Consider the following 17,924-nt stretch of genomic DNA (forward strand, 5'->3'; position numbering starts at 1 on the left):
CTAATGCCATTTTATTTAAGAAATCTGAATCAACTAAATGAAAGGGTCAATTACCCCATTTTCTGGCTCTTCCTAAATGTATCTTATGTGTTTTCTAGTTACTCTACCATTTTATGAAATAGGAAATAAAAATGAAATATTAAATAAATGATATAATACACAGCAGATCAGAAAATTAGAACCCAGGTTGCTCTCTACCTCTTGAAGTTCTGTAAGTAAGATTAATGTCTCCTATTACTTTTGAAAGTGAGTATCACTGTGACAAGTTCTTTTCCTATAGTTCACATTGCACATTTTATTCTAAATTAGATATTCTTCTAATTATCTTAGGAATATTTTTCAGATGTTAAGATATAGGAGCCATTTTAAATATAGGAAGAAAGTACTTTGAATTAGAATCATCAGAAATGGAGAAAGAAGCTATTAAGAAATTGGAGAAAAGGCTTGGGAAAGTGCAAGAAGTCTCAAAATTGGGATAGGTGCACTTAAATACATACTGACACTAAAGCACGAATATGTGAAATTAGGACAATCCTGGAAATTCTAGGATACAAGATTGCGGTCCCAATATGTTAGGAATGTTTTGATAATAGTCAATGTTTTGATAATAGTCAATAGCACGAATATGTGAAATTAGGACAATCCTGGAAATTCTAGGATACAAGATTGCTGTCCCAATATGTTAGGAATGTTTTGATAATAGTCAATGTTTTGATAATGTTTTGATAATAGTCAATAGTCAATAGTCAATAGTCTTCCCATAGTGATTTCATGTTAACAGGTAGTAACATATATCACTAAATTAATCTCTACTAATCTCTCTTATTAATCTCTGTTTATCTCTATTATTATTCTCTGATGGTAAGTCAGGCATTGTGGCAGGCATGGAGGCCGCATTAGCACTGCACACATCACAATATGACAGCTGCTGCCTGAAGGAACACTCCATTTAGGTCAGCTTAATTTAACCAAGGACTCCATAACTGAATCTGCTTAGGAAAAGTCTAAAAAAAAAATAAAAAAAAAAATCACTCAGCATAGTTTACTGTAATTCACTGAATGAATGAATGAACATTATAAGTTTAGCCATATGGGTAACAATTATCTAAAATAATATATTATTTACATTATTCTCTCAAAAGTTCATGTGTGGCCTTTACTAATTTTTTATATTTAACACGTCAAAATAACTTCAAAACAACAATTTGCCAAGACGAAAATTTCGACTAAGTAGCCAAATTCAAAGTAAAGTTTGCTTGATAATGTCTATGTAAAATTTAATTCACATATAAGAAGTCTATTCTCTGAAAAAAATTTAGTTGCTCTGAACATTTAAAGTAACTCAGCTCTCTGTCTCTGTACTTAAAAAGGAATCTCTCCCAATAAAGGAAATCATGAGCGCTTTTAAATAAAGAATGCTACTAGGTCCCCTAAAATTTGGGAGGAAAGTTCATTGTACTTAGCTTACTGTACTTAACTTTAATAATTCTTTTACTTCTCATTACTCATGAGTCAATCAAAAGTCACCTCTAATTAAGAATTATAGTTCCCTGGTGGCAGTGTGAATTTAACACAGATCTCAAACCACTCGAAATTGAATATTCTGATTGCGTCTCAGGTATGAATAGCCTAAATTTAATTCTTCAAAAACCAAGGCAAAAAACACAAGTTAAGTAAATTAATGGTTAGGATAATACTTTTTTGCAGGAGTTCCCAAGTAGCATTGAGCCATTAAAACAGTTTTATTCCCTAAAGTTTAGTATTAAATCTGAGTTAATATTTCAGACTTTAACATGGTTTATGAGGTGCTCTAAAAGTATTCTGGTGTAATGTCAAAAAGTTGAGGTTCATTTCCAGTTATTAGGCGTGTATGGTGATTAAATCTTTGGAAATGATAAGATATTATAGATTGGCACCTTGTTACACCATCTTACTCAAAATTAATGATGGACTGGCTATAAAATTTCCAAGTTGTTTAAAATAAACTTTCTAGGTATTAACACAGGCAGAAGGATGAGGTGACACTATTATAGATTCTGCTGTCTTCTTTGTTCCCCCAAACTCATGGAATAACCCTCAGCTAGCTCGGGAATCTGACTTTGCAAACAATTTCACTATCACAGCAACTCAACAACAATTCCTGAGTAGCCTTTGTACAGAGCAGTTTATTAGACACCAAGAAAGGTTACAAAGGCAGTAGTAAGTCATGGTTTCTATTTATAGAAATTTATAATTAAGAAAACAGAAAAACAGGAAACTCAGAAATACGCATCTATTAAGAACAAATAGTGAGTATATAATTTTTATAATGAATCAGTTCTTATAACTCGTTTACGGATTTAAAAGGAAGAAAAACGATGAGATGTTTATAACATAGGATTTAAAAGGAAGAAAGAAGGTGAGATGTTTATAACATAGACAGAACCAAGTGGAATTTTACTATAAAAAGTCTTACAAAAAGGTGTGAATTAAATAGTCTTCCTGGATTGCTCAGAACATCTTAAAAGGCCAACATGTAGTTCTTTTACTTTAATCAACTACTGCTTTTTTTTGGTAATGAGTATTGGTGACTAGGATGAAGCCAGCTCTTGTCTATCATTTAATCTACATAAAATAATTCAATCTGTATTAGAAATAGTTCTGAGGGAAATACTGCATTACTTAATTTTTTTTTTCTTTCTTAAGATAGACCTAACTTTCCCACTTAGTTCAGCTACAAATCAGAAACAATCAGAATCGGGGTCAGAGGATTTCAACTCCTTTCTGAAAAATCACATAACAAATGCACTGATGCTGGCAAAACCATTTAAAAATACTAAAATGCAATTAAACTCAGAATCTTTATTGCCTAGAAATCATCTCTCCAGGTTCCCCAGATCTGTGCTGGTTTACATGTATACAGTAAATCTGAAATAAAGTTTCTTAGAGTATAACTTCCAGCAAGTCAAAATAAGTGAATCTGAATCTTCTTAATGATTTTAACAAAACTGTTAGGTCCCATTTGATTCTACTGAAAACAAGAGTTATTCTCTGTGCTAACTACTGTTTTTGATATAGAGATGAACAGAACATATAAAGACATAATGGCTGCTTCAGTACCATGGGCCACAAAATACTATATACAGAGGCCAAATCTTCCTAATTTTTATATTTCTCAGGTGAGATTAGAATTACTTACACTATTTATGTCTCCTGAGGATACTAGATACTGAAGGAACACTAGTGACAAAGAAAATCTACTGTCTTTGAAATAATTCATTAAATTTCCTAATTGATGATGCTTATACAGGAAAAATAAAAATGATATATCATAGAAACATATCAACCAAATTAATAGAAACTAATAAAAATCGGTATTACCACAACACACCCACATTCCAGAAAGAAAGCATGGCATTACATTGCCATCATATAAATCAGACTTCCTCAGAATTAAGAACTGCTCTTCAAAAATCAGTTTAGAGAATGACGACCAAGAGAATGGGAGAAAATGTTTCCAAATCATATTATCTAACAAAGGACTTGTATCAAAATGTCTTATTCTGCTCAGGTTGCTATAACAAATTAACATGGATTAGGTGAAGCCATTCTTTTTTTTCATTTTTTGTGTTTTGTTTTTTTTTAATCTGTCTTAATTTCTTTTTTAAATTGGAGTATAATTGCTTTACAGTGTTGTGTTAGTTTCTGCTGTACAATGAAATGAATCAGCTATATGTATACCTATGCCCTCCCTCTTGGACCTCCCTCCCAACCCCCCTCTCCTCCCACCCATTCTAGGTCGTCACAGAGCACGGAGCTGAGCTTCCTACGCTTTATAGCATGTTCCCACTAGCTAGCTATTTTATGCATGGTAGAATCTATTATACAGAGTGAAGTAAGCCAGAAGGAGAAAAACAAATATCGTATATTAACACATATAGATGAAGCCATTATTTAAGCAAAGAATAAACACTTATTTCTCACAGTTCTATGGAAGTCCAAACCTCCTATGTGTCTAAGATTTCGGTTCTTGGTGAGGGCCCTCTTCCTAGCTTGCAGTCAGCTATCTTCTTGTTGTAATCTCACAGGGCAGAGAAAAGAAAGAGAAATAAGTTCTCCCCTGTCTCTTTTTACTGAGGGCACTAATCCCATTATAAGAGCTCCACCTTGGTGACCTAATCACTCCCAAAGGTCCCATTGTCAAATACCATCACATTGGTGATGAGGGTTTCAATGTATGAATGAGGGGGAGGGGCACAAACATGCATTCCATAACACAAAACATATAAAGAACTCTCAAAATCCAATAATTTAAAAAAATCCAATAAAAATGAGCAAATGTTTGAACAGAGACTTCATTAAAGAAGACAAATCAGCAAATGAAAAAAAGTTACATGTATTAGTAATTAGGGAAAAAACTAAAATAATAATGAACTAACCACACACCTATTAGTACCTAAAATTTTTAAAGTCTGATAATAATAAATGGTAGCAAGGGTATGGAGCAACTCATACATTGCTGGTGGGAACATAAATGGTAAAACCACTTAGGAGGACAGTTTGGCATTTTCTTAAAAAGTTACACTTTTTAAGTTACATTTACCATATGACCCAGTCATTCCACATGTACAGGTTTACCCAAGACAAATGAAAGAATATGTTCACACAAAGACATACATAAATGTATGTTTCCTTTGCTGTGGAAAAGCTATGAAGTTTCATTAGGTCCCATTTGTTTATTTTTGTTTTTATTTCCATTTCTCTAGGAGGTAGGTCAAAAAGGATCTTGTTGTGATTTATGGCATAGAGTGTTCTGCCTATGTTTTCCTCTAAGAGTTTGATAGTTTCTGGCCTTACCTTTAGGTCTTTAATCCATTTTGAGCTTATTTTTGGGTATGGTGTTAGGGAGTGATCTCATACTTTTACATGTACCTGTCCAGGTTGCTCAGGACCACTTATTGAAGAGGCTGTCCTTTCTCCACTGTACATTCCTGCCTCCTTTATCAAAGATAAGGTGACCATATGTGTGTGGGTTTATCTCTGGGCTTTCTATCCTGGTCCATTGATCTGTTTTTTGTGCCAGTACCATACTGTCTTGATTACTGTAGCTTTGTAGTATAGTCTGAAGTCAGGGAGCCTGATTCCTCCAGCTCCGTTTTTCGTTCTCAAGATTGCTTTGGCTATTCGGGGTCTTTTGTGTTTCCATACAAATTGTGAAATTTTTTGTTCTAGTTCTGTGGAAAATGCCAGTGGTAGTTTGATAGGGATTGCACTGAATCTGTAGATTGCTTTGGGTAGTAGAGTCCTTTTCACAATGTTGATTCTTCCAATTCAAGAACATGCTATATCTCTCCATCTATTTGTATCATCTTTAATTTCTTTCATTAGTGACTTATAGTTTTCTGCATAGAGATCTTTTGTCTCCCTAGGTAGGTTTATTCCTAGGTATTTTATTCTTTTTGTTGCAATGGTAAATGGGAGTGTTTTCTTGATTTCACTTTCAGATTTTTCATCATTAGTGTATAGGAATGCCAGTGTGTGTTAATTTTGTATCCTGCTACTTTACCAAATTCATTGATTAGCTCTAGTAGTTTTCTGGTAACATCTTTAGGATTCTCTATGTATAGTATCATGTCATCTGCAAACAGTGACAGCTTTACTTCTTCTTTTCCGATTTGGATTCCTTTTATTTCCTTTTCTTCTCTGATTGCTGTGGCTAAAACTTCCAGAACTATGTTGAATAAGAGTGGTGAGAGTGGGCAACCTTGTCTTGTTCCTGACCTTAGTGGAAATGCTTTCAGTTTTTCACCATTGAGGACGATGTTGGCTGTGGGTTTGTCATATATGGCCTTTATTATGTTGAGGAAAGTTCCCTCTATGCCTACCTTCTGCAGGGTTTTTATCATAAATCGGTGTTGAATTTTGTCGAAAGCTTTCTCTGCATCTATTGAGATAATCATGTGGTTTTTCTCCTTCAATTTGTTAATATGGTGTATCACATTGATTGATTTGCATATATTGAAGAATCCTTGCATTCCTGGAATAAACCCCACTTGATCATGGTGTAAGATCTTTTTAATGTGCTGTTGGATTCTGTTTGCTAGTATTTTGTTGAGGATTTTTGCATCTATGTTCATCAGTGATATTGGCCTGTAGTTTTCTTTCTTTGTGACATCCTTGTCTGGTTTTGGTATCAAGGTGATGGTGGCCTCATAGAATGAGTTTGGGAGTGTTCCTCCCCCTGCTATATTTTGGAAGAGTTTGAGAAGGATAGGTCCTAGCTCTTCTCTAAAAGTTTGATAGAATTCGCCTGTGAAGCCATCTGGTCCTGGGCTTTTGTTTGTTGGAAGATTTTTAATCACAGTTTCAATTTCAGTGCTTGTGATTGGTCTGTTCATGTTTTCTATTTCTTCCTGATTCAGTCTTGGCAGGTTATGCATTTCTAAGAATTTGTCCATTTCTTCCAGGTTGTCCATTATATTGGCATAGAGTAAGACAAGAATTTTTAACTCTGTTTTATTGACTATGTATTCCCAATACTGACATATTAGTACCTAAGAAATATGTTTGATAAATGGATGACAGAGAAAAAAAACAAAACGGAACTATGAACGAAAAGATGCAAACTCCATTTTAATTTCATTTCAAGCACTACTAAGCTTATAATAAAAGCATCAATAATTTCAAAAAGCAACATATGCCGAGTTTACATGAGCCAAAGTAGTAACAGTTTTATCCTGCTATTGAAATAATTTCACTGCTTGGTCTCTTTAGTAACTTTCTAAGAATTACATAGCTTCTTTTTAACTAACAATAATGATAATAACAGCAAACACATAGTATTCACTATGTGCCAGGCACTGTTCTAAGGATGTAGCATATGGTAATTTATTAATCTTTATGAAACCATATCAAGTAGGTTTATCTTTTCTCATTTATAAGATTGATTAGTAGAGCTCTGACTTAGTAAAAATACCAATCCTTTATACTTCAGAGGTTGCACTGATATTTTATTTGAATATATTATTTAGATATTATTCGTTTATAAATCAGTATTTCATCCAAGCTTTGTTGTTCACAAAACTTTTTCCCTCCTCAGACCAGAACAAGGCCTTACAATTCTTTTACTACTTTTATCAATAATTACCACTACCTATTAACTGGAGGCAAGAGGCAGATGAAAACTTTTTGCTACTCTAGGGCAAAACCATCCTAGAAATAAATACTCAGGACTCATTTACTTAAATATTACACTCAGTCATTAGTTTCCTTGAATTTGGAAGAAAAATGTTAATTCTTTTATCATCTTCCTCTCTCCCTTCTCCCTGACCCCAAAGACCACAACTACTGATATCTGGTATCTGGAAACACGTTAAAATATTCAGATCCAGGGAGAAAACCAGACCATTAATAATGAGCATAAACAGCTTATCTAAAAATACTATCGGAAACTGGCAGTGATATGTTGGAAAGATGAGTTTTGAGGAGAAATAATGAGAATCTATAAAACTATAAAGAGTAGTAGGGTGAACAGGTTCAAGAAAGCCATAAATGAAATATGGTATGATTAGTAACTAAAATTAAGATACCTGGAGGACATATCTCTAACTCCAGAACTTGATAACAAGTAGGACCATCATGTTTCTAAAGCCACACAATTTGATAACATTAGGGCTCTAGTCATAACATAGTTTCTTAATTTTTCAATCTTCTTATTTTATCACATAAATCTATGGGAATATGAGTCATCTTACTTAACACTGTATACCACAAATTTAGATACCAATGAACAATGTACATATTATTCATGCTGGAATCAAAACAAAAAATTTTCATATCTGTTTATAAAATTTTTAAATAGCACACAAAAGAATGGCAGCTTACAGGAAAAAAAAATGATCGTTTAAAACTTGAAAAGATGCTGAAACTTGCTAATAATGAGATTGCAGAATTGCAATTATATATTTACTATTTTCCACCTATCAGATTACCAATAATCAAGTGGAATACATATACTGTTGGTGAGAATGTGGAGAAACAGGCACTTTCATACATTACTCACACAAGTAAAAAACAGTACAATATTTATAGAGGATAATTTGACAGTACTTATAAAAAATATAAACACATTTACTACTTGACGTAGCAAGATCAAGTCTAAAAATGTAGCCTGCAGATTATACTTGCATAGATACAAAATAGCATATATACAAAGCTATTCACTGCAGCATTATTGGTTTATTAAAATATTTTGACATTACAAACTATGTAATATGCACACATTAGAATCTTAGTAGACATAAGAAAGAATGAGAATGATTTTTACCCCAAAAAGAAAGAGCTCCAGTATATCTTAAGAGGAAATGGCAAGATATGTAACAGTGTATATACGTTACCTTTTATCTGAGAAAAGATAAAATGTGTGTGTGCTTCCTTGTCTATGTTTTACATAAACCATATGAAGACAAACAAGAAATTGATAAAAATGGTTTTCTGTAGGAGGTGGCGGGGGTAGGGTAAGTAGGAATGGAAATGGTACTAAGACTTTAGAAAATACCCTTTTATACTATTTTGCATGTATTAGCCACCCAAAAAAAAATGTAGAAACACTCTTCCTCCACAAGACTGCGATGAACATTTACAAAAATTTACTAAAGACTATGATATATGGTAGTGAATTACTGGGGAAAAAATCAAAATTTTTTCAGATAGTAAATTCTGCTGAAATACTAGCGGATGCAAACTATTATATATAGAATAAACAACAAAGTCCTACTGTATAGTGCAGGGAACTGTATTCAATATCCTGTAATAATCCATAATGGAAAAGAATATGAAAAAGTATTATATAGATACACACACACATATGTATGTGTATGTATGTATGTGTGTATATATATATACACACACGTACGTATAACTGAGTCACTTTGCTGTACACCAGAAACTAACACAACACTGGGAATCAACTATACTTCAATAAAAAGTAAATTTAAAAAAAACAGTGTTGTCTTGCTTTAAGAAGAGAAACACAGAACAACATAACAGAACTAAGAGTTCAGAAATATACCTAATATATATGGGAACTTATTTTAGGATAAAAGTGTCCTCAAACCATAGAAAAGGACAGCCAATTCAATAATTTTTGGACAATTGGTTATACCATTGGGGGAAAAACGTAGGTCACTGCCTTATATAATAAGCAAACATAAGTTTTAAATTATTTAAAATAAAATAAAACATCCCATAAAACTGTGAAGAGTTTTGTATGATTTTTTAACATTTCAGATCAGGGAGAGAGGGGGAAATGGTCTTTTTAGATAATATATAACTTCCAGAAACTATGAGGAAAAAGAAGAGATTTTAACTACATAAAAACTTAAACGTTCTGTATAAGACACTATAAAGTTAAAAAATAAGAGACGAATATAAGACAAAAGATTACTGTCCATATCAAAGAGCTGCTAAAAAATTAACAAGGAAAGTTCAAAAAGTAACTGAAAATTAGAAAAAAGATGCAAATAGTTGGTTTACAGAACTACAAATAGGCAATCAATTATGAAACTTCTTCCAGAAATCTATGAAGCTTTTAAATGAACTATTTTTCCAGTTTTATCAAACTGGCAACAACAACAAAAGTTCTACTAAACAGTATTAGAGAGGGAAATGGGTTTTAATATACTGTTTATGGAAATATAAATTAATACAGCTAGGCTGGCCAGCAATGTGACACCTATTTAAATGTAAAAAATATTCACAGTATTTCTTTGCATATATTTTATAAATATATGTGTACAATAAAGTATATAAAAGTACACTCAATGCAGCAATTACTGTAATAGAAAAAAAAAGGAAAAAACCTAGGAATATCATTAGGTAATTTGTGGTATATCAACACAATGGAATACTATTACAGCCATTAAGAATGAGACAGAGAAATAGCAATAGTTCTCAAACCTGAATGTGCATTAAAATTCACCTGGTGAGCTAGGTAAAATGCCCATTGTCTCCAACCCCTGGGATATACTGATTCAGTGAAACTGAATGTGTGTTCAAGAATCTTCATTTTTAATAACCCAGAGGATTTTGATAAAGGTGGCAACATTAGTCACTCTGAAAAATATTGGTAATAGAGTGGAAAAAGCAATTTCTATGACCACATTTATGTTTATAAAAAAAACTACTTGTAGATGTAAATATGGATGATGTATACTTCAAAGTAAACTTGTGGAAAAAGTCTGGGAGGATATTTAAATTCCTAACAATGGTGACCTCTAGGGAAAGAAATAATATATTGGGGGACAGGGGGATGAAACAGAACTTTAACCGTTAACTCTAAATTTCTGTAGTATTTGGATTTTTTTGTACCAAAAATATACCTACTTATTACCTATAATGTTAAGAAAAAATGTCCTGAGTTAGTATTTGTTTCCTAAATGAAGACTCACTTTTCTAGGATTATCAACTAATAACATGACAAGCTGGTGGTATTAATTATTCTTTGCCTTCAGGCAAGACATTCTTCTTTTTATTTCCCTCATATTTATGTGTGCCTCCATGCATCTTCTCTGCAGTATGGTAATAGTTCCATTCCCACTCAAGGAAATCACCCCCTCACAATACCAGGCCTCATCCTCCTAACTTCTATTTAGAGGGAAAATTCTCAGGTATGAGTTTTGGCACTATTATCACAAAAGTAATGGTTAAGCAGGGGAAACAAAAGTTAAGTAGTAAGGAACTCTTTCTTTCTGTGGTTTCCCGAGGGTAGAACACTGATGAGTAGAACAAGTGGGACTCTCTTCCTTAAAGCCATGGTAATATTTGGGAGCATGGCCTGGCTGTGAGGGCTAGGGACTAATGACTTCAATTAGGAATTACCTCATGAGTTTAAAGTTGACAAGTTATCTACTGAAGCGGAACATTATGAAGGCATTTACTATTACAGGAGGCTATCATTGCATGAAACTAATTAGATAGTAATTACACACTTACAGATTTCTTGGTAACCAGGAAACAGTTCTATGTATTTTGCATTTTGATATCACATTAATTAAAATGCAGACAGCCACATAATTAACATACGACATTATAACACATGAATCATAACAAATTATCTTACTGATGAATAATGATTTTAACCTAAATTATTCTCAAAATCTTTATAGAATTAAGAATTATTTCATCTCCAACTCAGTTTTGACTCTCCTAAGCAAAATGACGGCAACCAGCTGACCCTTAGCAATATTTTATAGACTCAGTTTTATAGCTAGAAGAGGGAAACAATCATGTTTTTCACCTGCTGAATTTAACAGATGAGGAAAAAGTCACAATAGTACTAAATGTAAATGGTCTCTGACTCACAAAGTCCAATGTTTGTTATCCACTGCAGATGCTGTCCCACCAATTTCCTTTCTAAAATTTCCATTACTCTTTCACAAAACTGTTCCATTTCCACCTAGATTTATGCTTGTGATTATGCAATTTACTCTAATCAATAACTGAATAATTTTATCACATGTATCAAAATCCTACTTCCAAAATTGATCCATCCAGGAAGACTTCTCTGACTCCAAGGATAAAAACTGCAGTTTGTACCACTGTCAAGTCATCCAAGAAAAATCTTCCTTTTGTGTTTATTTAGCAGCACTTACATATATAGAAATTATATTTTCTTAACTAAAACCCAGGACACATGATCTGAGCCAAATAATTTTTTTTCAATTCATAAGCTTTTATAAATATTTAATTTGAAAATATTAAATAAGTAAATAAACTGATTTTAAGGACAAGAATAAAATTGTATGCAATTAGGGTTGTACTAAAAAATTACTAACAACATTCTTAAAAAATTCCCACACCTGAATCTAGAAATCCTCCAGTTAGTGACTAGCTTTGTGGAGGAAGAAAAACAGCTATCCATCTGCAGCAGTTAACACCTTTAACTAAATATTTTGTTGACATTTCACACTACTTGTCAAGTTAATTTATTTGCCAAAAAAGATGTGAGGCTATATTCTTTATGTGAAAACAAGAGTTCTGTAAAGATGACGCATCTTCATCCCTAAGACACCAAACTTGTGCAAGATGACAAAGGTGGTGCCTATTGTCAGTGAGTGCACATGCTACGGAATGCTCCTCCCTGCCCCATGCTCAGGTAGGAGACTGATTATATGGTCAACCTAGGAACAGAAGCTGAGAACATCTTAACAGAAATATTCCTTTGCCTTACTCAAGCTGAAGATACAGGACATAATTTAGGAGAAAAATATTATAGTGTCACAGGTAATAAAACCCCAATACAGGGTTAGAGCCCCAGGAGGCTGCATGGGTGATAGAGGAAAAAAGCAAAAACAAAACAATTAAAGTTAAGAATAAAAGCATTATGGCTTAAACCTTCCCAAGTAGAGCATATTAATCTAGATATAGAATCTAAGACAGAAGCACTGAATCAATACTTTCACACAAATTACTGTAAACTGATTCCAAAAGAAATTTTCAATTATCCTAAGTGTAAAATGGGGCCCAATATTCATGCCCAGAATTTTAAATTGGAATATAAACCTTTTGTTGCTAAATAAAGGAATGCTAAAACTTAGATGCATATACTGAAAATTCTGCATATACTAAAAAATAAACAAAAATAAAATACATATGCCAAGGAGAAAAACCTCTCCATCATAAATCAGACCCTACCATTCAATTTTTCTACCTTTTATGTTATATAAAAATGCATATTTTACAATGGATCATTACGTCAATAAAACTCTATTAACAATAAGTCTTCAGCCATAAGCTTTTGTAAAAATTTGTACTCCTAATACAGTGTTGATTTGTCTTACCTATACTGGCCATAACTTCTTTTCTTACCAATCTGTAGACTAAATTTGATCCCTTGAATGTTTCAGAGAAATGATTATATATTATTATGTAATATTTAATGTATAATGACTAGATAATATTTTGAAACAAATAATATACATTGCTTAATATTTTTTTATTTCATTTTATTTTACGTGTACTCGGGAACACTTACCTGATATAGAAGGTCTTTCTGAGGCAAAGGGGGGGACTGTCCTTCATACATAGGAGGTGGTTTATGTGTGGGTGGAAGGTCGATCCTGCATTAAAAAGTTTAAAAAATGCGATTGCCACTTTTAGCAAAAAAACAAAAAAAAAGGGTGGGTGGGGGAAACATTCAAGATTCGCTTAAGTTTTGAGAATATTTTCCTCATACTAATATTTGTATTAGCATACATGTTTAATTCAGTTCTTACATTTCCATTAATCAATCATAACTGGAACAAAAAAGTGAACTGGTTTAAAGGTTCTGTTTAGGACTAATCTGAAATAAACAATTCTTTGAAAAATCTAAAAAAGAAGCAAATAGAAGTATTTTTTGAACATTATTATTAGGCAAGTAATCTAGTATATGACTAATTAAGTACTGCACATTTTTACATATGACTATGCCTACCAACATTTTAAATATAGTCAAACATGTGTAATGGAAAACACTTTCCTCCAAAGTGTCATAAAAGTGATTTAAAAGACTGTATCTTAAAATGATAATGAAAAAATATGCTTATACTATATTTTGGAAATACTTCCATAATTAGTTTTCAAAAGCCATGGTCATTCTTAGAATATTCATCATGTAAATTAAGATTTTCAATCTACAAACCATTATAAATCTTGGCACCTGAAATAAATGAAGAGACCATTACATCCTTGGGGAATGCATTTATCTTTGCCAAAATGACCTAATCTACTAAAAAAAAGTATTTTCATATATTTTTAAATTGTTGCATTACAACAAAAATAGAATTAAATATATCGTGTAGCTCTCTGCATTTTAGAAAATAATTTTTCATATATTCTCCTACTTTTGAAGATCACAGATAACTAATTTTCAGTAATTGAGATTAGTAAATCAAATAAAAATTTTACCTATATTAAAAGATAAAGAGGATGAAAGCTATAGAGGCCAAAGAAATTACAAATTCTCACTTCTCCATGTGGGCATGAAATAATATTTTAAATGAACAGAATTCAAATAATAAATAAAATGATTACATGGATGTAATTACTAGTCTACTAGTAAATTATCTTTTGGAAATTATAGAAAAGTTTGAGATAATCTGGCAACTAAGATGAAGTTAACCACAAGCTAGATACTCTTGAAATATTAGAGGAATCGGTCTTACAGGTATTAGGCTGACAGGGTATTTTATAGTCCTTTTATTTAAAGTAATTATTTCCTTTAATGTAACAAAAATCACAGCAAATGTATAGCTCCAAGATGCCATAAGTTATTTGGGTGAGAAAACCAAGGTTCATGGAGGTGATGTGACTCGTTCATGATCATACCACTAATTTGATCGTAATAGAGCTAACACCCAGGTGTCCTTAATCCAAAAAGATCAGTGCTCTAACTGTGCCAGATTAGAGAGGCAGAGACATACACAAAGCATTTATGAAGAGAGAAGAAATACATTCCTTCAGAGCCAGCCTCATGTCCTCATATAAAATCATTAATAACCACACAAGAAATAATGTCATTTGTATAGAACTTCACAGTTCATAAACATCATCTTGTTCTACTCTTATCACAGCCATGTGAGGTAAGCAGGAAAAGTATTATTCACATTTCACAGACGAAGCAACAAAAGCTGCTGATGGAATTAAGGGAACTGGGACTTCGGTCTTTTGATTATACAACAGAGTGCAATTTCTGTTTTGTAATTCTATCTCATGATTAGGTCCAAAACATTGCTTTCTCTTTAAATAAAAGCACATTTTGTAATTCACCAAAACCAAATTTCTTTAAGATAAAAGCTTTAAAACTCAATGTATTTAATAACTTTTGGCAGTTTAGAGTTAGTTATATCTATACATAAGACAGGCATAAACAATTTAAAGAAGTAATTTAAACTTCTAAGATTTTTTATATCTGTCTTTCAACTACTTCATGGAAGACCTGCATTTTTATTCAGAAGGCAGGACAACGTAGAGTCATTATGTTACCATTTGGAAAGATATGTAATATACTGTAGGTTAAAAAGGTGTCTAATATATTTGCCTCTAGCAGCCCCTTGCAACTTTTTATTTACCAAAATGTAGTCAGACTTCCTGACAAAACCAGTCATCTTACAAAGACCTAACAGTATCTTTACTTCCATCCCTCAGACAGTTTTCATATGAGTAGCTGTAAAGATAAAGACTGCCACATACTGAATATTCATAGTTGAACACAAGCAAAAAATTTACCTACACTTTGTCAAGGTAGGATGGTCTCTTTTTTCGAGGAGTCAACAGCACAGTCACAAAGATGGCAATGATGAAAAGGGCAAGGACAGCTCCAATTACAGCTCCAGCTACAGCTATAGAAGAGGTCTGCTTAAGTGGAACATCTGTAAAGTAACAAAAATTAGGTTTTTTAAACAATTTTAAGAGTTCTTGAGTTTGTGTCCTCTGATTTCTACAATGTGCAAGGACTGATTAAGTATGTTATCCAACCACAAGTTAAGAAGACTCCAAATTTGATTCGTTACTTTTTGTAGCATTATGCTAACACATTTATTCCTTGCAAGATGTCACCTTAGTACTCCAACTTTACTTTTTTAAAGTGATGAAACGAATAGCCCCAGTCAGGTATCAATGAGTGAATCTACTGTCAACGGGCAAAGAATGTCTGAACGAGAAAAGAAGATAGAGAAAAGGATGAAAACTAAGTTCTTACTCTAAAAGGTGATAAAAAAAAAATTCAGTATTCTTTAATGGAGTTAGCCAACAATGTATTGAATAGATTTTTACCTTTCATTCCATTAAAAGAAATTCTAAGAAACCAAAAACCTTCAAGAAAGGGAAAACAACACTAAAAAACAGAAAATATCCCAGACGTAATAGTCAAAAAGTGACATTGCAAAATCTAAGTTTTTAAAATAGAAGTATTATTAAAACAGTACTTGCTGCAGATAACTTCCTTTAGTTCACACACAGTTAATACAAATTACACTTTAAGATAGTGTCTATACTACAAAATTATGTAAATTCTTCCCTGTCTCCTGGCTATAGACACACTCTTATCATTTCTGAATACCAATTTCTCTTTTCCAGCCTGCACCACAAAATTTTATAAGAAAGGATGTTAAAAACATACTTAGTAGTTAGCATTTCACACAATTCTAAAAAAAATGTCACCCTACTTTATGAACTCCCAATTAAAGGAATTTACTAAAGTTATTTTCAAATATAAGTATTATGGATATGACAAAACCATCAATCTTTATGTGTAGGTATTATTTTGACAATTACAGCCATATTAAACCCAATAACTGAATTTTGTGAAGCAACCCATCAGTTACAAAGAACCTTCAATATACATGATTTTATCTTTCTAACCAGTAAGAAAGATTTTAAGGTAACATTCTATAAATGAAGATACTGCTATTCTAAAGTTAAATATTCTGCCCAAGGTCATTCAGTCAATGAATAGGAGAGAACACAGGGTGAAATAAAGCTAGGTTAGGGCAGGATAGAAACCTCCACCCATAAGCCCTTTTTGGGAAATGGTTTTTCGCAACATCTAACGTAGTCTCTCCTTTTGGGTCCCCTATTTGGAAACGCTGAGCTCTTAGTCTTCAATTAAATTGACGTTCATATACACCCTTAAATAATTACAATTACTGTTGGAATCCAGACATGGCAAATTTAAATAGAATTAAGCACTATCAGTTTTGAAATATGTTTTACCTACTTACCATCACGGTATTTCAAAATACATACATAGTGTATTTAGAAGCATTTCCCAACTGTTCATATTACAATGTGATTCATGTGGTGTTTTAGATTGCTAACAACAACATTTTAGGGCTTCCCTGATGGAGCAGTGGTTGAGAGTCCGCCTGCCGATGCAGGGGATACGGGTTCGTGCCCCGGTCCGGGAAGATCCCACATGCCGCAGAGCGGCTGGGCCCGTGAGCCATGGCCACTGAGCCTGCGCGTCCGGAGCCTGTGCTCCGCAACGGGAGAGGCCACAACAGTGAGAGGCCTGCGTAACGCAAAAAAACAAACAAACAAAAAAACCCACAACGTTTTACTTTCTTGCCAATTATAAAAATCTCTTCAGCAAACTAATGATCTTGTGTTTATTAATGGTTCATTAGCCTCATTCTAGACTAAAAATCTTATACCAATGAGCGCCAAGGAACCCAATCTGATCATCTTTCAAATACTGAATAGAATCTAAAAATATACAATTATTTTAAACAATATAACCAGCTTCATTGTTCATGATGTTACCCTCATCTGCTAATACATACCTGGTTTATCTTCCTGTTGTTGCTCATTTCTCTAATCACTACTAACTCCATTTGAATATGTGCTACATGAGAAAAAGATTTGAAAACCAAGCCAGTCAAGTATTACTCTGCTCTTATAAATGTAGAAAAAAGACTTGGGATGATTTAGGGCTAGTCTTATCTTCTACACTATCACTTTTCCCACCATGTAAGTTATAGTGTTGTATTCGGTTTTTAATAGGCCAATTGAAACCTATTAAGATTACATGACCAAGCTTATTTAACCAAGGTCATACACCTTGTCAGTGGCAAAAATAAAAAATCCCAATGTGTCAAGTATGCTACCTATTCTACACTAGTTAGTCTAAAGATTTCCTTTTAATGGAATTTTTTCTTTTGCTAAGGAATAAAGTGGCCCTATCACTTTTGCCCAAGTGTGGAGAATTTAAATTTGGGTGTTCTTATTTTGATGATAATGACAAAGTTGATACCATATTTATGTAATACTTCTGAAATTATTTTTCAAAAACTCAGGTTACTCTTTGAATATAATTAGCCCAAATTAAGATTAACAATCTTAACACATCATATATATATATATATATATATATATATCTCACTCAATCCCAACATATCATTATAAAT

General features: G+C 32.7%; 1 protein-coding gene across 1 annotated transcript in view; it reads right to left on the bottom strand.

Moving 5' to 3' along the window:
• NECTIN3 (nectin cell adhesion molecule 3) overlaps nucleotides 1–17,924 on the bottom strand; it is a 127,860-nt gene that overhangs the window by 34,182 nt on the left and 75,754 nt on the right. The window contains exons 6-7 of the mRNA XM_065876530.1: nucleotides 15,251–15,389; nucleotides 13,013–13,097 (exon numbers count right to left, since the gene is read on the bottom strand). Of these exons, the coding sequence (XP_065732602.1) occupies nucleotides 13,013–13,097; nucleotides 15,251–15,389 (224 nt within the window). The remainder of the gene's footprint in view (nucleotides 1–13,012; nucleotides 13,098–15,250; nucleotides 15,390–17,924) is intronic.

Source organism: Phocoena phocoena, chromosome 4, assembly GCF_963924675.1.
Source record: "Phocoena phocoena chromosome 4, mPhoPho1.1, whole genome shotgun sequence".
Taxonomy (NCBI): Eukaryota; Metazoa; Chordata; class Mammalia; order Artiodactyla; family Phocoenidae; genus Phocoena; species Phocoena phocoena.